This window comes from Pongo pygmaeus, chromosome 3 (genome assembly GCF_028885625.2).
Source record: "Pongo pygmaeus isolate AG05252 chromosome 3, NHGRI_mPonPyg2-v2.0_pri, whole genome shotgun sequence".
Lineage (NCBI taxonomy): Eukaryota > Metazoa > Chordata > Mammalia > Primates > Hominidae > Pongo > Pongo pygmaeus.
Window position 1 is genome coordinate 152,070,619 of NC_072376.2, and position 23,051 is coordinate 152,093,669.

General features: G+C 39.4%; 1 protein-coding gene across 11 annotated transcripts in view; it reads right to left on the reverse strand.

Annotated features, from left to right (window-relative positions):
• The window catches only part of ELF2 (E74 like ETS transcription factor 2), a 130,447-nt gene that overhangs the window by 20,709 nt on the left and 86,687 nt on the right, over positions 1 to 23,051 (reverse strand). For 4 of the 11 annotated variants that reach the window (XM_054484263.2, XM_054484261.2, XM_054484262.2 and 1 more), the window contains exon 1: positions 5,593 to 5,960. The exons of the other annotated variants lie outside the window; for them this stretch is intronic. In XM_054484263.2, coding sequence (XP_054340238.1) covers positions 5,593 to 5,650 — 58 coding nt within the window. In that variant the 5' untranslated portion in view covers positions 5,651 to 5,960. Of the gene's footprint in view, positions 1 to 5,592; positions 5,961 to 23,051 lie in introns of those variants that run through there. 11 annotated transcript variants of the gene reach the window in all.

Genomic DNA, 23,051 nt, shown 5'->3' on the forward strand with positions numbered 1-23,051 from the left:
TGCATTATAAAGTATAAAAAGGAAATTTTTTTTACACTCTTGGAGGGGGAGAGTGAACTGCCCTCTGCAAGATGAGATCAGCCAGAAATTAAGTTTAAATTAATTAAAATTAAAAATTGAGTTTCTTAGCTGCATTTTAAGTACTCAGATACATGCGGCTAGTGGCTACCATACAGTACAGACCTAAACAACACTGTAATTCAGCTATCCTCCAATCTTTTTTTCAGAGGACACTTTTACAGTCGAAATACTGAAGACCTCAAAGAGATTTTATCTGTATTTATCATATTTGAAATTACAAAGAAAACTTCAAAATTATTAATTCATTTAAAATAATACACCCATTACTGCAACCATAAATAATATTTTTTATGAAAAATAACTGTTTTTTGAGACAAGGTCTCGCTCTGTTGCTCAGGTTGGAATGCAGTGGCATGATCATGGTTCACTGTAGCTTAGAGCTCCTGGGTGTGATTCTCCCACCTCAGCCTCCAAGCAGATGAAACCACAGGCACGCACCAGCACACCCAGCTAATTTTTTGATTTTTTTTTTTTTTTAGAGACAAGGGTCTCACTATGTTGTCCAGGCTGGTCTCAAACTCCCGGACTCAAGAGATCCTCCTGCCTTGGCCTCCCAAAGTGCTGGGATTACAGGCATAAATCACCATGCCTGGCCAAAAATAACTTTTAAAAAAAACAAAAAGTAAGTAGCTTTGTTTTTTACATTTTTGCAAATCTTATTATACTTGATTTAATAGAAGGCAGCTGAATTCTCCTTCCTCTTTCAATCTGTTGGAATAACCCATCTATACATAGCTCCTAACTCCTCTGTACACTTTTGAAAGTGACAAGGCAAATAATGTCTTAGTATTATTTTCAAAACAGTTTTGTCTTTACAGATCCTGTGAAAGGCTCTTGGGACTCCCAGAGTCCAGGTCAGAGAGTTTGGTTTTTGAGAAGTGCAGCTGTAATTAATCATCAACGTAATTAATAACAACCAAATTCTATCCCCATGCTTATATAAGTTTTAGCTTCTAAACATAAACATCAGGGTGTAGATGACAAATTATGATTCTAGCCTAGGAGCTGTGGCTCACGCCTATAATCTCAGCACTTTGGGAGGCCAAGGCGGGTAGATCACTTGAGGTCAGGATTTCAAGACCAGCCTGGCCAACGTGGTAAAACCCCATTTCTACTAAAAATACAAAAATTAGCCAGGCGTGGTGGCTCATGCCTGTAATCACAGCTACTTGGGAGGCTGAAGTGGGAGAATCACTTGAACCTGGGAGGCAGAGGTGAGCCAAGATTGTGCCACTGCACTCCAGGCTGGGCGACAGAGGGAGACTCCATCTCAAAAAATAAAATAAATGTAAAAAAAAGAAAAATTATGATTCTGTAAGCAAAACAATATTTGTCTACTCACAGATAAATGGTTTTTAAAAAGCTTTTCTTAAGCATTTCTTTGCATCCTTTTGAACATTTTGCTATAGATGACACAAGGAATCATTTTAAACAATTATCAAACATGAGGAATTATTTTAAATAGTTATCAAGAACATTCTACTGCCTGCCCTTCTCTACCAACCAAATTTGTTTCTAAAATAGTTTTATGTTGAATGATTCTGATTGGCTATTTACACACTGATGGGCTATTTACACACTGATGTGACCATGTAACTCAGTTTTTACATGAATTTTAGTACCAATGCTGCAATGAATTGTGAAGGGTAATTTCTTAAATTCATTTTCAAATGAGCTTTTTAGAAAGAAAACTAGTGTCATTCCTTGAGTTTCATTTTAATGCATCTATTCACATACTGCTTTTAACTTCTTTTCATACTGCTAATTTTTTTCAATTTGATCTTTTCAAGATTGAGACTACACATTCCAATTTATAGTAAATCAGAAATGAGATTTTCAATTTCATAATGAACTTTAATAAAATAGATTTGTTTTTTGTCAGTGAAAATATTTAGGCTAAATTTCCAGAAAAATTTCACCTTCATTTAATAACTGCATTGTTGACCAAAACTTCTGGTTACCTTATTTTGCAAATGTAAAATAAAATAAAATAAGACAAGACAAATAAAGGAAAAAGTCAAGGAAGGTATACTTGAGAATAAGGCAGAAATCTTCCAGAAAATCCAGACTGTTCATACACAATACTTTAACATAAATATTAGGAAAGTTACCATGCTAGACATTTGTTTTTCCTATATTAAGCTATATACACTAGAAATGAGCCTAAATTATTAATTAAACTATATTACAGACTTAAACATATGAAGAGCCTCAAGTTCCAATTTGGCACACATTTTTATTTTCAAAGACTGGATAAAAGAAGTTAACCTACCAATTACATAACGAACTCATAGACATATTCACTCACATGGTGTAATATTAGAAAAAAAAAAAACCCAAGGAGAAGTCCTACCTTTCCATTAAGTATTTCCAAGCCACTTATTTTAGAGCTTTAAAAGTCATTAGGAATCATCTAGTCAACCCTGTCTTCTTAGAGAAAATGAAGCCCTAAAGACGTTAGGTCACTAGCTAGTTTAGTGACAGCTAGATATAGATCCTCAACTCTTCAGGGTCAAGGCTCGTTCTCATACATCATATTGTCCATGAAAGTTTAAAGTACGTTGAGTCTTTACTACAAACATACTTTGTAAAATGACAGTGAGTTTTAATAAATAAGCTTATTTATTTCATCCTTTACTCAAACTCCTCTGGCAGCATGTTTATAGCTAAAGGAATGCATACGTGATACTTAACGCCTCTAAAGGAAGAAAAGCAAAAGTATATTCGAGCTTAACATGTACCTTAACATGTAGCAACAGTGATAATATTAAGTGTTATATACTTGCTTAGAAACAAGTTATGCTGAAAATATTAACCTAAAGGTTATCTCCTCTAGAAGTTGTATAAATATCATTCTACACTAATCATCAACCCATTATAGCAACCACTGGAGCTATTTTTTACATTCATACATTATATGGATTTTCACCTGTCTCTCCAGACTGTAAAATCTTTGTGAGGAAGAATTCTCTGTCACACTTGATGACTTCCCTCAGGAGATAAAAAGGTATTCTGTCCATTACACAAATACAAACTTTAGAAACATTATCCTACCAATGCTACTGAAAATTGGCAGCAATAAAAATTTAGAATCATGATTCCTAATCTTCTGGGCCATCTTTCCTCCCTAACTTTAACACACTGAATAAACCTTGGGTAAATGAGCAAACTTCTCTCAAGTTTCCTTCTAAAATAAGGCTTGTAAGGGAGCTTCAGATTACATGAACATAATTGGTGACATAACTTGAAAATAACTGTATGTAAAACATATTCTTTACAGAACATTATTATCATAAAGATTCGTATATAGTACGGAAATGCAGTAGAGCTGGAAAACAGCACTTAACTTTTTAAAACCCCTTATCAAAAGAAGACAAAACTTTTGTCTTTTCAAACCAAAGACAGTCTTTTATATATACACATATACACTCCAAGGAAAATACCTACAGGCCATATTCAGTTTCACTGGTAATTCCAAAAGCTTACGAAAAAATAGTTTCCAATGGCAAAGTGAAGCCCTCCTACCTTTTCAGTATTTTTCAAAGTTTTGATGCAAAGGCATTCTAAGGTTCTTTCCGAGTGTTTGCAGCCACTGGAAACAACATCTCTTGAACTGTACATATTCAATATTCACAGAAATATCATTGACCCAACAACTTCACGTATCGTTAGTACCAATAATATAAAGCCAAAAATTCCATCCCTTAATTCATATTGTAGTAATGGACAATATACGCAAAGGAATCAAGTTCTCACTGTGCTCTCTTACTAAACTTAAGTTCTTGTTCTGACCAGAAAGCAACTGTCAGATGTGTTTTAATCACTACTCAGTAAACTGTATTTTCCTTTGGAACCCCTGAAATACACATTTTTACATTTTATAGAATAAAAGACTGGTCGCCACTGTGTGGTATTCAATACATACATATTATTTCAGACTTTGTTTGAACCTAGAGCGATTCCGTTAAATTTAGATACATGTGTGTTCATGATTTCCCCCAATCGAATTGAGTCACAGAGTTTTGCCAAGCAAACTACTAATTTCAAGTCCCTTACCTAAAAACAATGGATGGAAGACTGTTAAGATCTTTTACAGAATTACTGCTCCCTGATTATTTCTCATCGTCCACTTCCCATCCATGGCAATACGAAATAGGAACCGGGAAGAGGAACATGTATGCTTACTATTACAGTAAGTAAACAGTATTCAAGCAGTGCTACATCGATCCAGGGCCCTCACTGCGCTGTCTGCTATTAAGCAAAGCTTCTTTTTCTATGTAACTTAAGTCCGTGCCCTTCCGCTGCAGCAGTGGCGCCGCACATCCCCCACCCCTGCGGCCACTTCCGTGTTTACACTCCTCTTCCCTCCAATTCCATGCGTACATTGTCAGCTTCACTCCCGCCCAATCTTCATTGGCCCAGCACGGGCCCGTAGTCCCGCCCCCAGAAATCAACGTTCTAATTTGGAACACCTCAGAGAGCAGATTGGAACCAGAGGCCTGTCAATCCCCTCCGTTCTGTCCTTTCCGAGGCGCTTCCGCTGTGGTGGGAGGTTGGGGGGGGGGGGAGAGGGGAAGGGGGCAATTCCGTGCTGAGACTTCCCTAGGGCCATGACTCCCTCCCTCCCGCCTCGCTCCTTAACATTCACCCACTGTTTACAAAAATAAATGCTCTTCTCTGACGCCGCAACCCTCCAGGTCAGGGGTACAAATATATTCCGTGTTCTTCCCATTCTCCCCCTAAAAAAACAACCCACGAGGGAAGGGGCATAAACCTAGTTTCTTCGCAGCCACCCGTTAAATGAGCAAAGGGAGGCGGGCCCCTGAAACATCATCCCGGTTACTCAACATTATTAAATGACCCTGTCCAGGACCGTTACTCCTGAGACTGCATAAGGTGGGAATGTGCGGAGGAGGGAGGGTCAGAGCATTTTTTTTTTTTGGCGGGTATCGGTCCACCGGACATCGCCCCTGGCTGCCTGTTCCATGCGGAAGTCATGGAATTGTGGACGAAGTCTGAAGGGAGAACCGAGCGGGGGTGGCGAGCTTTCGCCGGAGAAGCCCGCCGCCCCCGACCGCGGGCAGCAGCGGCCTCTCCGGCCAGACAGCGTGGCAGGCGCAGCCGAGAGACAACAGCCTCACTCACTTCCTGGTTCCTCAGCAACTGGGGTGAAGCGCACAACTCGTCCGCCCCCGAGTCCCCAACTTAACCGCGGCTCCGTTCTCCAGCACCCGCTGCCAGCGCTCCGCCCGGCAGCTGCTGCTGCTGCTCGCCGAACCCACCCTGAAGCGACAGCGCCGGATTCGAGGCAGGTTACTCTCCAAGGTGATCACTTCCTGATTCGTCGCCTCCATTACTTCATTCACTCCCCCCTTTCCCCCAGCCGCCCCAGTGACTGTGAGGTGGACACTGTACCCCCAGCACAGACTGCTACAGGGGAGTCACCCCGCCTTCTGTGCACCCCCTCTCCTGCTGCACCGATGCACGGGAGAAAAGTTCCCCTGTCCTTACCGGCCCGGATGAGCAGATCCAGCTGGTTCGTGGGTCCCTCATGCAGAGACGTCGCCATGTTTATCCCGGGGCTGGAGCTGCTGCTTCACATTGACTTACACCGTGAGCAGCGGCGGCAGGGGAGGAGGCGGAACCCGCGGCCGGAGACACACGCCGTGCGACCGACACACACTCACGCACTCGCACACACTCCGACGCCCGGATCCTTGCGCGTCCTCCAACAGGAAGCCGAGGCCGGCCCGCCTCCCGCCGCCGGGCTGAGAAACCCCACCACCTAACGGCAGGGGCAGGGGCGGCGGCGGCGGCGGCGGCGGCGGCGGCTGTGGCGGCCGCCCCAGCTGGCAACGCGATCCTTCCGCCCCGCGCCCAGACAGGAAGTCCCGGACGCTCGCTCCGCAGAGCGGCCGCAGCCTGCGGCGAGAGACACCTGAGGCTGGGAAACGGCTCCGGGAGCTGCGCGAGGACACAGCCCCTCGGCAGGAAGAGGCACATTTCACGCTCTGCGGAAGAAAAGTCTGCAATTGTCCCCCCTCTGGAAAAGAGCCATTAATCATATTTTCTTCCTGGAAGCAATCTAATACCTACTCCTGCAGCTGTAAATAAAGGTGGCTATTTAACTTCTTTTGGCTTTTTCAAACCTTATGCAACATGTAACCAGTTCACTTCAAACATCTGCATTTTTAACACAGGAACACCAACAAAGTCATACCTAGAACATACTCTGAAAGCATTACTTGTAAAGTAAGGAGTTTCCAACTACTTTCTGAGGCCAACTTCGTCCTTTTCCCTTAACAGAAGTGTCAGAGAGCACAGTAAACGGGTATTTAGTAAACAGAACACACCAACCTCTGGATTAGACTCCCCCAATATGCTAATCATGAAATTCATGTACCCTTTCATTTGTGTTTGGCTCATTTGGAAACAAATTTATATTGTCATTTACTTAAAAAAAAAGTAATTCTTGCTGAAAACTAACCTAATTACAAATACACATTAAAATACAATGGACGAGGGAGATAAATCGCCAATTTAATGACTATAAATTTACTGAACACAAGAAATCAAACCAATATAATGACGAATAACGCTTCATTAAAATGCTTCCCTGGTTTCAGAATTTAATAATACATAAATTTTTTGAAACAAAGGGTTATGCTAAAGTTGTTTGCACACAAAACTTACATAAAGGAACAGTGCCTCCTACAGAGTAAGTGCTCAATAAGTATTTGCTGAATAAACAAAAAGATCTGGCAGTTACAAATTTAAAATAACAAGGTGACAATTTTTATGATCCGAATTGACTGAACTGTGTAGAGAAAAAAATGTTTTCAGTGGTAACATTAATGCGATATCATTTTATAAAAGCTTGCCCAACATGCGTGCAGCATCAGAATGGATTTACATAGCCCATGACTATTTTTTCTCATTTCTCCTAATATTCATTTATTCTCTTGGTCCTTTTACCCTACCTCTATCACCATGATCCTCTCTCTCCCAAAAAAGAACGTACATGCTATTTCCAAAGTAAAACTCCTCTTTAAATAAGGATCTCTTTCTTGAATTAGATAAACCTGCCATGTATGGGACAAAATGAACTACATGGTAGCTTTTATATTTTATTGCCAATCAATTTAAAGTAAGCATCATCCTTAGCTGGGCATTGTGGTGCACCTGTGCACCTAGCAACTTAAGTCTAAGGCAGGCCATTTTCTTGAGCCCAGGAGTTTCGGGTTGCAGTGAGCTGTGATCGCACCACTGCACTCCGGCTAGTTATTTGAGAACCACAGAGTTAGTCCACTCCTTCACTTTACACATTGGGAAACTGAGGCCCCAAGAAGTTACTTAACAAAGGTTACAAAGTGTCTTATTACTTCAAGGTCAAAACTCATACAAAAGAGTCTTCTGTAAAATTTAGAAGTTATAAAAAAAGTTAAATCCATTTTACTACTATTATATTTATAGTATTATAAACTGCAAAATGGTTGACTTTTTTTCATGTCAAAGGTAAAGCAATGGGAAGTTGAGAAAAATGGAAGAAAAAAGTTTTGAGAAGTGAATGAGAGAATAGGAAGAGGCCAAGCTGCCAAGTTTTTCTCATACAACTAAACAATGAAATTCAAAGTTGGTACCTTGAGCATGTTTAGGGAAAAAACGGTCAAGAAAACCGTAAGAAAAATATGTCTGTGAAGGACAACAAGCTGGAATCATATAATTTAGGAGTACCAAGTAAAGCTTGGTCTGTCAACATCAGAAAATAGACAATAGTTACAGGTGCAGTCTACACATGTACAAAGAAAAAAGATGAATTATTTCATATATTTTATACTACTGCTTAAATGTCTATTTGAGCTTTTTATATTACTGATTTATTTAATAGTCAGGTTGTATAAAATATTATTAAAATGAAGATCTTCGAACCCATAGTCATAAACTAATTCACTTATTCAACAAATTATCATCCAGTACTTAGTTTAAGCAAGTTTCTGTTATAGGTGCTTATTAAGCTCGTAGCACTAAATTATATAACAAAAAGAAGAAATTAAGCCTTCTCAATTCATACAGAACTCCCCACCCACCAAGGGTGAAAGTCTTAGAGACAATACGATACACAAGACTGCTTATACATGAAATTAAATAATAGGGTGTATATACAGTGGGTATAATTACCACCCAAGGATGTTAAATTATTTATAATTATAAAAGCCTTCATAAGGCGTAAATTTTTAATAGGGGTTCAAAGAGGCAAATTTTTGTTAACGAAATGCTTATTTTTTCAGAGGAAAAGGACTATGGCTAATTTTAGATTCTCAGAGGATCATAACTCCTAAAAGTAATTTTATTGTAAGTCCTTCTGTCATATGTACAATAGCATTCATTTTGAGGCATGAACCATGAAAGTCTTCTGACAAGGGTCCAGTACTTACTGTTTTTGATACATACTTAGCTTAGGTGTGATCTGACTTAGGTTCATGTTTTTTGCATTTTAACTTATCCCTGGGCCAGGCTCTCCTTGAGACTTGTTGATTCTTCACTTTATCATTTATACTAGACAAACCATTCTATCCAATTCTTAGCAGCCACTCTTAGAAGACTGTCAGCTAAGTATTGCAGCTAGTCATTAATTAATTCATTAATTCATTCATTTATAGAAACAGGGTCTCGCTATGTTATCAAGGCTGGTCGTCAACTCCTTGCCTCAAGCAATCCTCCGTCCTTGGCCTCCCAAAGTGTTGGGATTACAGGCACGATCTGCTGTGCCCAGCCCTGCAGCTAGTCTCTTCTATTGGGTGTTAGACAAACACGTTTTTTTGTTGTTTTTTTTTTGTTTTGTTTTGTTTTGTTTTTTTTGAGACAGAGTCTCGCTCTGTCGCCCAGGCTGGAGTACAGTGGCGTGATCTCGGCTCACTGCAAGCTCCGCCTCCTAGGTTCACGCCATTCTCCTGCCTCAGCCTCCTGAGTAGCTGGGACTACAGGCACCCGCCTCCATGCCCGGCTAATTTTTTGTATTTTTAGTAGAGAAGGGGTTTCACCGTGTTAGCCAGGATGGTCTCGATCTCCTGACCTCGTGATCCGCCCTCCTCAGCCTCCCAAAATGCTGGAATTACAGGCGTGAGCCACCGCGCAAGGCCACAAACAACTTTTTAAAATAGCATCTATTAAGCACCCAAATGTACATAACTTAAAATAGTTAATGATCTCTATAGTTTAAACAACATTTATGACAACTGATTTCAAGGGTCTGAGTTATTATCATCAAAGAATATGTAGTACTTTGAATACACTGGGAAAAAAATTTGCAATTCTTGTGAAACTTTACAAGGGCCCATATATAATTCTTGTTTAGCATGTTTATGAAAAATTTTAGGCTGGTCACGGTGGCTCACGCCTGTAATCCCAGCACTTTGGGGAGCCTAGGTGGGTGGATCACCTGAGGTTGGGAATTTGAGACCATCCTGGCCAACGTGGTGACACCCCGTCTCTACTAAAAATACAAAAATTAGCTGGGTGTGGTGGCGCATGCCTGTAGTCCCACCTACTCGGGAGACTGAGGCAGGAGAATCATTTCAACCCAGGAGAGGAAGGTTGCAGTGAGCTGAGATCACACCACTGCACTCCAGCCTAGGAGCAGAACAAGACTGTCTAAAAAAAAAAAAAAAATTACAATAAAAATTTTAACTGAAAATATACTAGTCAAATCTCATTTAATTCCAAAAGGAATATTTAGATTAACTAATTTCTTCCTTTCTTACAATACTTTCTGAACTCTACCCACTGAAAAATTCTTCCAATGTCAATACTGAGTTTTTAATTGCCAAATCCAGTGACCTCTTCTCAGTCTCCATCTTACTACTTCTCCAAATATTGTTGACTACCCCTTTATTGAAATCCTTCCCTTCGTTTGATTTTCATGATAGTAAACTGTCTGACTTTTGTTTCTTCCTATTTCTTTTCAGTTGTCTTCACCCACTTCTACACAACCGTTAAATGTGACTGTTTGCCCAAAGTATGATCCTTAGCCACCTTCTCTCTTCATTCTCCACTCTCTCCAAAATGGTATTATCCACCCCCACCTAGGACTTTTTTTTTTCTTTCTTTCTTTTTTTTTTTTTTTTCTGAAACAGAGTTTCGCTCTTGTTGCCCAGGCTGGAGTGCAATGGCGTGATCTTGGCTCACCGCAACCTGCGCCTCCCAGGTTCAAGCGAGTCTCCTACCTCAGCCTCCAGAGTAGCTGGGATTACAGGCATGCACCACCACACTCAGCTAATTTTGCAGTTTTAGTAGAGACGTGGTTTCTCCATGTTAGTCAGCTGGTCTCCAACTCCTGACCTCAGGTGATCTGCCCACCTCGGCCTCCCAAAAGTGCTAGGATTACAGGTGTGAGCCGCCGTGCCTGGCCAAGGACTTTCAATACTATTTCTATACTGATTCAAAAATCAGCATTATCAAGTCCTGATTTACTTTTTAAAAAAATATATAGGTCCTAATTTCCAATTGTATAATAAACATCTCTACTTGAATAACCGATACCTAAAGATCCTTTATCTACAGATTTCATTTATTTATTCTATCAATAACCATCATCTTACCAGGTTAGAAATCTTAGTCATCTATGTTCCTAGTTTAAGAACCCATCTCTTATATATTTTTAGGGGGATTTAAACCATACAGGAAATTGCTAAAAATAATGTAACATAGTCATATCCCCTTCTCAACCAGAACCTACAACTACTCATTTATGCTGTAAGATTGTTTTACCCCAAGAAATAACATATAACAGATGAAGACAGCATTTTTGAATACGACCCCCAGACCCCATTCCATCTCTGCAGAGAAACTGCTATCATGAGTTTAGTGTATATTCTTCCATTCTATTTTTTTATACCTTCACATGTGTATATATTTACATACATATGTGTTTGTGTATGTATCCCTGAATGACATACAGTATTATTTTACATGCTCTAGGTATATAAATGTCATTAAACTATATATGCCATTCTAAAATGTATTTATCATTCAAGATTTACATTCTGTCCATGTCAGTGTAAGTAAATATAGCTATTCTTTTTAAATGCTACAAAGTATTCCAGTGTATGCATTTACCCCATTTTATTCATCACATTATCTAAGTTATTCATCACATTATCTAATAAAGTTATTCATCACATTAGCAAATAGTTTCCAATTCTCACTTTTATAAATATTTCTGCAAAAAAAAATTACATTTTCTTAAACATGTATGCTAGAGTCTCTCCACATCATATACCGACAGAGTTTCTAGGTCATAAAGTAAGTATTTTGTTTTTTGCTTTTTTGGTATGGGTCTCACTCTGTCACTGAGGCTAGAGAATAGTGGCATGACCATAATTCACTGCAGCCTTGAACTTCTGGACTCAAGAGACCTTCCACCTCAGCCTCTTAAGTAGCTAGGACTACAGTCATATTCCATGCCTGGCTAATTTTTAAAAATAATTTTAGAGACAAGGGTCTAGCCATGTTGCCCAAGGTAGTCTTGAACTACTGGTCTCAAGATATCCTCCCATTTGTCTCCTGAGTAGCTAAGACTATAGGCACACACCACCACACCCAGCTTATCAGTACAATTTTAATTTGATGTAATTCTGTCCAAAGTGGCTATGCAAGTCCAGTGGTTTGGTAGAGTTACGATTTTTCTCACACGCTTGTCAATTCAAGATATAAGCTGACTTTTTAAATTTCTGCCATGTGTTGAGTAACAAGAAATTTTTCATTGTTGTATTAATATGCGTGTATATAAGTATTAAGGATAAACATTTTTTCAAATACTTACTGGCCATTAACATTTCCCCTGTGAATAGACTATTCATGTCCTTGGCCATTTTTCTATAAAGGCATTTTTTGTCTTATTGATCTATAGAATGTTAATATATTCTAAATAACAATTCAGATTTATGTTGCAAGTATCTTCTGCCAGCCTGCTGTTTGACTTTTTTACTCTTGAGACAGGGTCTGGGTCTGTCATCCAGGCGGGAGTATAGTGGTATTATCTTGGCTCACTGCAACCTCCGCCTCCCAGCTCAAACGATTCTCGTGCCTCAGCCACCCGAGTAGCTGGGATTACAAGCACATACCACCATACCCAGTTAATTTTTGTATTTTTAGTGGAGCTGGGGTTTTGCCATGTTGGCCAGGCTGGTCTCAAACTCTCAGCCTCAAGTGATACGCCTGCCTCGGCCTCCCAAAGTGCTGGGAAAAATATCAAGTTTTGATGTAGTGAAATTAATGTTTTCCCTTATAGTATATGTTTTTTTTTGTTTTGTTTTGTTTTGAGATGGAGTCTCACTCTGTCGCCTAGGCTGGAGTGCAGTGGCGCAATCTCGGCTCACTGCAAGCTCCACCTTCCGGGTTCACGCCATTCTCCTGCCTCAGCCTCCCAAGTAGCTGGGACTACAGGTGCCCGCCACCATGCCCCGCTAATTTTTTGTACTTTTAGTAGAGACAGGGTTTCACCGTGTTAGCCAGGATGGTCTCGATCTCCTGACCTCGTGATCCGCCTGGCTCGGCCTCCCAAAATATTGGGATTACAGGCGTGAGCCACCGCGCCCGACCTTCTTATAGTATATGTTAAAGAATCCTTGGAATAAAAAGGAAATCATAAAGAAACTAAGAAATATCTAGAAACGAATTACAATAAAAAATGCAACATATCAAACTGTGTGATTTAATTACAACAGTACTTAGTAAAGAAATAAAAGGTTTAAAAATAAACAAGCTCAGCAATTGATTCACAGATGGAAAAAGCAACATAGCAAACCTAAAGAAACTAGAAGGAATAAATAATAAAAAGCAGGAAAAATGAAATAGAAAATAGTAATTTTTTTTTGAGACAGGGTCTCACTCTGTTGCCCAGGCTGAGTGCAGCGCTGCTATCACAACTCAGTGCAGCCTCAACCTCCTGGGCTCAAGTGAACCTCTCACTTCAGCCTCCTAAGTAGCTGGGACTCTCCAGGTGTGTACCATTGCACCCGGATAATTTTTTATTTTTTTGTAGAGGTGGGAGGATCACTTGCCCAGGCTGGTCTCGAATTGCTGGATGCAAACGATCCTCCCACCTTGGCCTCCCACAGTGTTGGGATTACAGGCATGAGCCACTGTACCTAGCCAGAAAATAATACTTTTCAAAAATACAGAAGATTCACAAAACCAGAAGATGACATTGAAAAGATTAATAAAATAAACAGACTTTGGCAAAGGTTGTCAAGCAAATAGAATATACATATTATTTATATATAGAAAAAATATATATATATATAAATAACATGGAACAAAAAGGGGGAAATAACCACAGATACAATTGATATTTCAAAATAATAAAATAGGCCGGGTGTGGTGGCTCACCCCTGTAATCCCAGCACTTTGGGAGGGCGAGGCGGTTGAATCACCCGAGGTCAGGAGTTCAAGACCAGCCTGGCAAACATGGTGAAACCTTGTCTCTACTAAAAATACAAAAATTAGCTGGGCATGGTGGCAGGCGACTTAATCCTAGCTATTTGGGAGGCAGAGGCAGGAGAATCTTTTGAACCCGGGAAACGGAGGTTGCAGTGAGCCGAGATCATGCCACTGTACTCTAGCCTGGGCAACAGAGTGACACTCCATCTGTGAAGTGAAGTGAAGCAGTGAAGTGAAGCAGTGAAGTGAAGAAGTGAAGAAGTGACGTGACGTGACGTGAAGTGACGTGACGTGAAGTGACGTGACGTGGTGACGTGAAGTGAAATGACGTGAAGTGACGTGAAGTGACGTGACGTGAGGTGACATAACATAACATAACATAACATAACATAACATAACATAACACAAAACATAACAACATAACATAACACAGGGCCGGGCGTGGTGGCTCACACCTCTAATCCCAGCACTTCGGGAGGCGGAGGCGGGTGGATCAGCTGAGGTCAGGAGTTTGAGACCAGCCTGGGCAACGTGATGAAACCCCATCCTGACTGGATCGAGACCATCCTGGCTAACATCGTGAAACCCCGTCTCTACTAAAAAATACAAAAACTTAGCCGGACATGGCGGCGGGCGCTTGGAGTCCCAGCTACTCGGGAGGCTGAGGCAGAAGAATGGCGTGAACCTGGGAGGCGGAGCTTGCAGTGAGCCCAGATCGCGCCACTGCACTCCAGCCTGGGCGACAGAGAGAGACTCCGTCTCAAAAAAAAAATAATAAATAATAATAATAATAATAATAATTTAAAAATAGTATTATGAACAATTATATGCTACTAAAGCTGACATCTGAATGAAACATATAAACTACTAGAAGTATATAAAATTCCCAGTAGGCACACGCATACACATACAAAATTGAATAGAATAGTAAAAGTAAAGAAATTTTTTTTTTTTTTTTTTTTTTTTTGAGGAGAGGTTCACGCCATCCTCCTGCCTCAGCCTCCCGAGTAGCTGGGACTACAGGCGCCTGCCACCATGCCCGGCTAATTTTTTGTATTTGTAGTAGAGACGGGGTTTCACCGTGTTAGCCAGGATGGTTTCGATCTCCCGACCTCGTGATCCGCCCACCTCGGCCTCCCAAAGTGCTGGGATTACAGGCGTGAGCCACCGCGCCCGGCCAGTAAATAGTAAAAAAATTAAAACATAATACAAAACCTTCCCTCCACAAAAAACAAACAAACACACACCCAGGCTTGAATATTTTTTATGCAAATTCTAGCAAATTTCAAAATTAACTCTTAACTTATACAAGCTGTTTGCAGAAGATAGAAGAGAAAAATAAGTGAAAGCTACCTGGATTATTTTATGAGCCTAGTGTAATCTTGATTCCAAAAGCAGATAAAGACAGGAAAAGAAAATTATGGTTCCACTTCACTTATGAATAGATTCCAAGACTCCTTAACTTAAAGCAACGCAAAGCAAAATGATGAGTAACATTTATCCTCAAACGACAAGACTTCAACATCTGAAAATCCATCAACTGACCATATTAATAGAGTAAAAGAGAAAAATGACTTATCAAATGCCAAAAAAGCACTTGACAGGACTCATAATTAACACAAAACAAAAGGAATAGAAGAGAATTCCTTAACTTGGTATACATTATATACTAAAGCCTATAACAATTTCAAGTTGAAACTTCAGATACATTCCCTTCAAGATTAGGAAAACAGGGATGGCCATTAATATTATTACTCTTTTTAAAATATCACTTTCACATAATACTGGAGTTCTTGACTAACATCCTTTTTTTTTTTTTTTGAGACAGAGTTTAAGTCATTGCCCAGGCTGGAGTGCAATGGCGTGATCTCCGCTCACTGCAACCTCCACCTCTCGGGTTCGAGCGATTCTTCTGCCTCAGCCTCCTGAGTAGCTGGGATTACGGGCATGTGCCACCATGCCCGGCTAATTTTTTGTATTTTTAGTAGAGACGGGGTTTCTCCATGTTGGTCAGGCTGGTCTCGACCTCCCAACCTCAGGTGATCCACCACCTCGGCCTCCCAAAGTGCTGGGATTACAGGCGTGAGCCACCGCACCCGGCAACTAACATCTTAAGAAACGAAAAAGAAATAAGATAACTGGAAAGACAAAAGGAGGGCTGAGTTGTCCTAGCTAAGGCCCTCCTAGATCAGTTAGTTCCCAGCTGATCCACAGATGACCACAGATACAGGACCAAAGCCATCACAGCAGAGCCACATAACCAGCCCATAAGTCTGAGAGAAACAGTAACTGGTTCTTGTTTCAAGTCAATGAATTTTGGAGTGGTTTGCAGCACGAGGATAAAAGTAGGGACTGAAGGTTATTTATTACTGAGTAAGTAGAAAGGTAAAATGAGGTGGATGTTTAAAAGGGGTACACTGCAGCAGTTTGAGCAACAAATAAGATATATACAAAGCAACATGCAAGGATATTAGGAACACTGCTTACTTTAAAAAGTAGGTAACAGAGTAAGATACATAACACCATTTATATAAATTTTAATTATATACAACAGGACATACCACCTCAACAAACTAAGAAAATATACATTAATCAATTTAAATGTGATGCTTATTTCTGAGGAAGATAAGACTGTTGTGTAAAAAAATTAATGTCATTTTAAAAAATGAGTAAAATGAGGGGATATGAAATAGGGATCTAATTTTAGATTTCTTTATTTATCTTTATGTATCTTAGAGTTATTCTTAGGTCCCTAGTAAAGGGTGTTTTGTTTTGTTTTTGTTTTTTTACTATTATCAATGGGATCTTTTGTTTCATTTTCTTATTGATTATTGCTCTTGCATACAGCAAACCTGATGAAACTTCTTAGCAATGTTAACAGTTTATCTGGATCATCTCTTAAATTTTATGTGTTAATTAAGTCATCTGTAAATAATAACAATTTTGTTTCTTCTCTTCTGATCTTTATGCCTTTTTTTCCCCATCTCATTGCATTGGCTAGAACCTCCAATAATAATTCTAGTTAGTAAAGTTGATAGCTGGCATCTTCTTTCTCCATTAAGCATGATATTTGCTGTAGATTGTTTTTTGTTTTTTTTTTGAGACAGAGTCTTGTTCTGTTGCCCAGGCTGGAGTGCAGTGGCACAATCTCAGCTCACTGCAACCTCCACCTCCCAGATTCAAGCAATTCTCGCACCTCAGCCTCACAAGTAGCTGGGATTACAGGTATGCAACACCATGCCCAGCTAATTTTTGTATTTTCAATAGAGACAGAGTTTCGCCATGTTGGCCAGGCTAGTATCAAACTCCTGACCTCAACTGATCTGCCCACCTCGGCCTCCCAAAGCGCTGGGATTACAGGCATAAGCCACTGTGCCAGCCTGCTATAGATTTTTAATATATACTCTTTATCGGGTTCCAATCCAGATTAAGAGTATTTTATCCTCAGCAGATTTTAAATTTTAACAATTTTTTTTTTAATCTATAGAGATGATTACATGAGTATTCTCCTTCAGTCACATGGCTACTACAATAATTAACTTTTTAATATATAGCCATCTTTGCCTTCCTATTATGAATTTAGTCATTAAGTATTTTTAAATCAATGATGGATTTCATTTGCTATTCTTTATTTAGAATATTTGTAGCTATGATTGGCCAGGCACAGTGGCTCATGCCTGTAATCCCAGCACTTTGAGAGGCCAAGGCGGGTGGATTACTTGAGGTCAGGAGTTCAAGATCAGCCTGGCCAACATGGTGAAACCCCATCTCTACTGAAGTACAAAAATTAGCTGGGCATGGTGGCGCACGCCTGTAGAAACGGTGAAACCCCGTCTCTACTAAAAATACAAAAATTAGCCAGGTGTGGTGGCATACGCCCGTAATCCCAGCTACTCGGGAGGCTGAGGCAGGAGAATCGCTTAAACCCGGGAGGTGGAGGTTGCAGTGAGCTGAGATCACGCCACTGCACTCCAGCCTGGGCAACAGAACAAGACTCTGTCATACATACAAAAAAACAACATTTGTAGCTATGAGCATATATAAGTTTGACCCCAAAAAAAAAAAATTCTGTTTTTATATTGGATAAGTTTCAAGGTTAAGGTTATACTAACTTCATAAAATGAGTTGGAAAGCTTTCCCTGTTTTACTATTCTTCTGTGATAGTTTATATATGACAAGTATTATGTATCCTCTGAAATTTTAGTAATAAATCTGGGTCTGATGGACTTTTTTTTAATACTTTTTCCACATGTTATAATGGACTTTATTTAAATGTGTATATGAGGAAGATGCATATGTAAGATTAAAGAAATTGAATGGTTATTAATTTGCCTGGGCTTTCTATTTCTTCTTGAGTCACTTATAAATTACAGTTTTGTTTTGTTTTTTGAGACAGGGTCTCACTCTGCCTAGGCTCTAGTGTAGTGGTGTGATCTCGGCTTACTGCAACCTCCACCTCCCAAGTTAAGCGATTCTCCTGCCTCAGCTTCCTGAGTAGCTGAGACTACAGGTGTACACCACCATACCTAGCTTTTTTTTTTTTTTTTTTTTTTTTTAATTCTTTGTAGCTAGGAGGTCTCACCATGTTGCAGGCTGGTCTCGAACTCCTGGACTCAAGCAATCTGCCCACCTCAGCCTCCCAAAGTGCTAGGATTACAGGTGTAAGCAACAGTGCTTGGCCTAAACTATAAAATTTTAACATTATCCTTTCACAGGTTTTTAAATTCCTTGGCAACAGTTTTTTCATAGTATTCTTTCATGGTTTTTAAACTTCTTATTCCGTTGGCCATATTTTTGTTCTTCAGAGTACTCATTTTTCTTTAATCTGTCTTTACAGAGGTTCTTCCATTTTATTAGTTTCTGGTTTTATTAATAATCTAGTACTGTTTTATTTTCTATTTATTAATATTGACTTTCATCTTTATTTTTAACTTACCTCTACTTTACTTGGATTTATTCTGTTGGTCCTATATTAACATGTAGATCTAGGTATATGCTGATTATATCAATCTTTCTTATTTTCCAATAAATACATTCAAAGCTATTATATTTCGTAGTGAGTTCTGCTTAAGCGAAATTCCAACTTTTTGGTTTTTTTGTTTGTTTGTTTGTTTGAGACAGGGTCTCACTCTGTCACAGAGGCTGGAGAGTACAGTGGCACAATCATGGCTCACTGCAGCCTTGAACTCCTGGGCTCAGGTGGTTCTCCCAGCTCAGCTTCCCAACCGGTATTACAGGTGTGCACCCACACCCAGCTGCATTCCAAGTTTTAATGTGCAATATTTTCGGCCAGACGCGGTGGCACTTTGGGAGGCCAAGGTGGGCAGATCACTTGAGGTCAGGAGTTTAAGACCAGCCTGGCAAATATGGGTGAAACCCCGTCTCTACTAAAATACAAAAATTAGCCGGGTGTGGTGGCATATGCCCGTAATCCCAGCTACTCGCGAGGCTGAGGCAGTAGAATCGCTTGAACCCAGAAGGCAGAGGTTGCAATGAGCCAAGATCACGCCACTGCACTCCAACCTGGGTGATGCAGCAAGACTCTGTCTCAAAAAAAAAATAAATAAATAAAAGTAAAGAAAAAAATATGCAATGCTTTCAATGTTATTTAGCTATAAGTATTTTAACATTTTCATTTCTTTTTTGATCCACTAATTTTTAGTTTCCAGTATTATTATTTTGTCTTTTTCATTGTTTTCTAATATTCTTACATCATGACAAAATATTTTGTTTGATTTTCTTTTTAGAGAGAAGGTCTAGCTGTCACCCAGGCTGGAGTACAATGTGGCCTATAGGTGAGTGCCACCATGCCCAGCTAATTTACTTTTTACAGAGACAGAGTCTCACTATATTGTCCTGCCTGGCTTCAAACTCCTGGCCTCAAGTGATCCTCCTGCCTCAGCCTCCCAAAGCACTAGGATTACAGGCATGAGCCACCATGCCTGGCTGAAATAACGTATTTTGTATGACACTGATTTTCTAGACATTGTTAACATTCCTCTGTGGAATAGTACATGGTTAAAAACTGACTTATACATAACTAAAAAATGTTTAAGTTTCTATTAGGTTAGGTACAATGTCCTATATATCTCCAATTTACAAAGTTTGTTAAGCCCTTTGTAGTTGAATTCTTTGATACCATTTTTAATTTCATATATGCTTTTTTCCACTTTGACAAAGATGTCCCACTATTTTGTAGACATGTCTAGTTTTCCTAAAAATTTTTGTTTTAAGTGGTATTTCAAGGCTGTGTTGCTAGATGCATATAAGTTTATGATGATTCTGTTTTCTAGATTGTTTCTTTTAGCAGTATAAAGAGTATCTCTCTGTCCCAATTAAAAATGTTCACCCTAAATTCTATTTTATTATACCAGCTCCCTTTGATTAGTATTTTTCTGGTAAACAGATTTTTCTATCTTTAAAACTTTTTTTTTTTTTTTTTTTTTTTTTTGAGACGGAGTTTCACTCTGTCACCCAGGCTGGAGTGCAGTGGCACGATCTCGGCTCACTGCAACCTCCACCCTCCGGGTTCAAATGATTCTCCTTCCTCAGCCTCCTGAGTAGCTGGGACTACAGGCGCCTGCCACCGCGCCCGGCTAATTTTTTGTATTTTTAGTAGAAATGGGGTTTCACCATCTTGGCCAGGCTGCTCTTGAACTCCTGACCTCATGATCCACCCGCCTCGGCCTCCCAAAGTGCTAGGATTACAGGCATGAGCCACCATGCCCGGCCGATATTTTTAAAACTTAATTTTGGTTTATCTGTTATATATTAGCTGTTTCCACTCATTTAATTTTGCTTTATGCATGTATTATAAATAACACAGGTTCTTGTCTTGTGATCACAATAGGGGATAATTTTAATATAATTTCTGATATATTTTGTACTTACTTCTATCTTGATTTATTATTTCTATTCCATCATTTTATTCTCCTTTGTTGCCTTTTATTAAATTGGTCAAGTTTAGTTTATTCCCTAACCTATCCCAAAGTTAGTATTTTGAAAGCTACGTCTTCTATGTTCTGGATGTTTAAAATAAATGTCCCTCTTTTCACTTCTCATCTTTTCCAAATAATGTTTCACACAGTTCCTCACTATTTTATTCAAGGGCCATCACAATCTGGTCCCACTGTACCTTTACCTGTCTAGCCTTATCTCTCAACCATACCTGTCTATATAGCCTAAACTCTAGTTAAACTACACTGACAAGCAGTAAACTACACTGACGGGCAGTGTCTAAATAAAATACAAAGTTCTTGGCAATCCTTTCTGGTTCATGATGTGTTCTCATTCAATAAACTATATTTTATTGAAAACTACTGGGTTCCTGGCCCTGAGAAATTCCAGTAAACACAATGGATATAGTCTCTGACTTTATGGAGCACAGTGTGGAAACATTAAGCAAACGAGCACAAATATAAATATAGTCAAGTAAAACTTCCTAAATACATGAACTGATAATTGGCTCCCATCTTCCATCCTATCCTCAAAAAGCAGTCCCAGGAGTACACAACTACCACCAGGTGGCACCAAACCACAGCTGGACCTTAGACTGATTTTGGATACCTTAGTCTGAATTCTGGAACTCATTTCATACACACACCTCTTCCTCCTATACCCAGACTGACCCAGGCCATTTCATTAACCTCACATTAATGCCAGGTTTTATGTGATTCGAACTTCTTGGAAGGTATCTACTACCTAATGGTGGGAACTGAATGCATGACAAGTTGTAGGTGCTACAAACAAAACACATTAAATAATGGAGGGCTATGATAAAAAATAACAGAACAGTCCTAATTGAGATTTAAGAATATCAGCCAAGGCCTCTTTCTCTGTGAGAAAGTGACATTTAAACTATAATCTAAAGGACAACCAGGAGTTAGACATTGAAAACTAGAAAATAATCTACTCCAGACAGAAAATGGCATGCGTGAACACCCTGTGGAGGTCAAGAGTTTGGATTAATGGAAGGATGAAAGGAGCACTGTGATTACAATAATTTGTATTGTGAGGGGAAGGGATATTATATAATTCATCAGAGTACAATGCTTGAGCTTGGGCTCTGGGTTAAATCCTTGCTTCTACCACTTAAACAGCTATCTAGCCTTGGAAAAGTTATTCGGCCTAGGGTGGAGAGTGTGAAATATGTAATGTTAATATGTAAAACCCTAAAAACAATTCCTGGCAACATAGTAAAGAAACTTTAAATGTTAGAGCTGTCTTTTTTTTGTCTTTTTTGGGGGTGGCTATTATTGTTTCTAGATGAATGTGAGAAGCCAAATTATTCACTGTCTTAAAGACCATGTTAAAAACTCCTGCCAGGCGCAGCAGCACATGCCTGTGGTCCCAACTACTTGGGAGGCGGAGGCAGGAGGATCACCTGAGTCCAGAAATTCTGGGCTATAGTGCACTAAGTCAATTGGGTATCTGCACTAAGTTCGGCATAAATGTGAGGGACCACAAGGTTACCTAAGGAGAGGTGAACCAGACCAGGCTGGAAACAGAGCAAGTCAAAACTCCTGTCCTGATGAGTAGTGGGACTGCACCTGTGCATAACCACTGTACTCCAGCTTGGGCATCATAACAAGACCATAACTCTTTAAAAAAACATTTTTTTAACTGCATCCACTGAAATACAAAAAATAAAAATAAAAATTAAGTGAAAACAATTTAAAAATACTCTGAATTTTATCTTAAGTGCAATTAGAATCCACTGAAAGATTTTAGGGAGGGAGTATCACTATTCCACTTACAAATTTATATTTTAAATCACTTTGGCTACTACGGTGAGCATAGATTGCTGGGGGTAGGAAGAGGAGGCAATAATGAAAACAGGCTGATTAGAAGGCCAAAGGCCATCAACATAGCTCATGTAAAAAAACTACAGAGTGAACTAGCCTAGTAGCAATGAAGATAGGAAGACTCAAGATATACTTTGGAGGCAAAATTAACATGATTTGGTAATGGACTGGGAGAAGGTAGGAAAAGGTATAAATAAATGACTTCTCAACTAGAAAATTCTTTTCTTCCCAATGAAATTTTATGTATCCTCCCAAACTCAACTAAAATGTAAACTTCCCATCAGAATAGCTAAGATCTCTCTCCTTTACTCTTATAACACTAATATTAAATCTTATGTTATAAAGAGTTGTTTCCTTAAATATTTTCCCCACAAATGAGTGAGCTTCTTTACAGGAGGGGCCATATCTAATTTCTTGCTCTAGTTCACATAAAAAAAAACCACAGTGCCACACACATCACAGGTCATCTCAGGTAACCCCACTTAATGGTCTCAGATCCAGGACAACTCCTTATTCTTTTGTTCTTCCTTTGATAAGCACAAGAATTCAGTCTGCTTTCTTCTCCTTTCAGCTATTCTGTTTTTTGGAGTTCTGTTTTCCTTAAGACTAGCTGCAGAATTAACAGGAGTCTCTCATTAGCCTTCCCATTTCTTGTGGCCTCCAAAATAAATACATGTGGATTCTTTTTGTAAAGTGCTTGGTACTAATTATTATGGAGAAACAGAA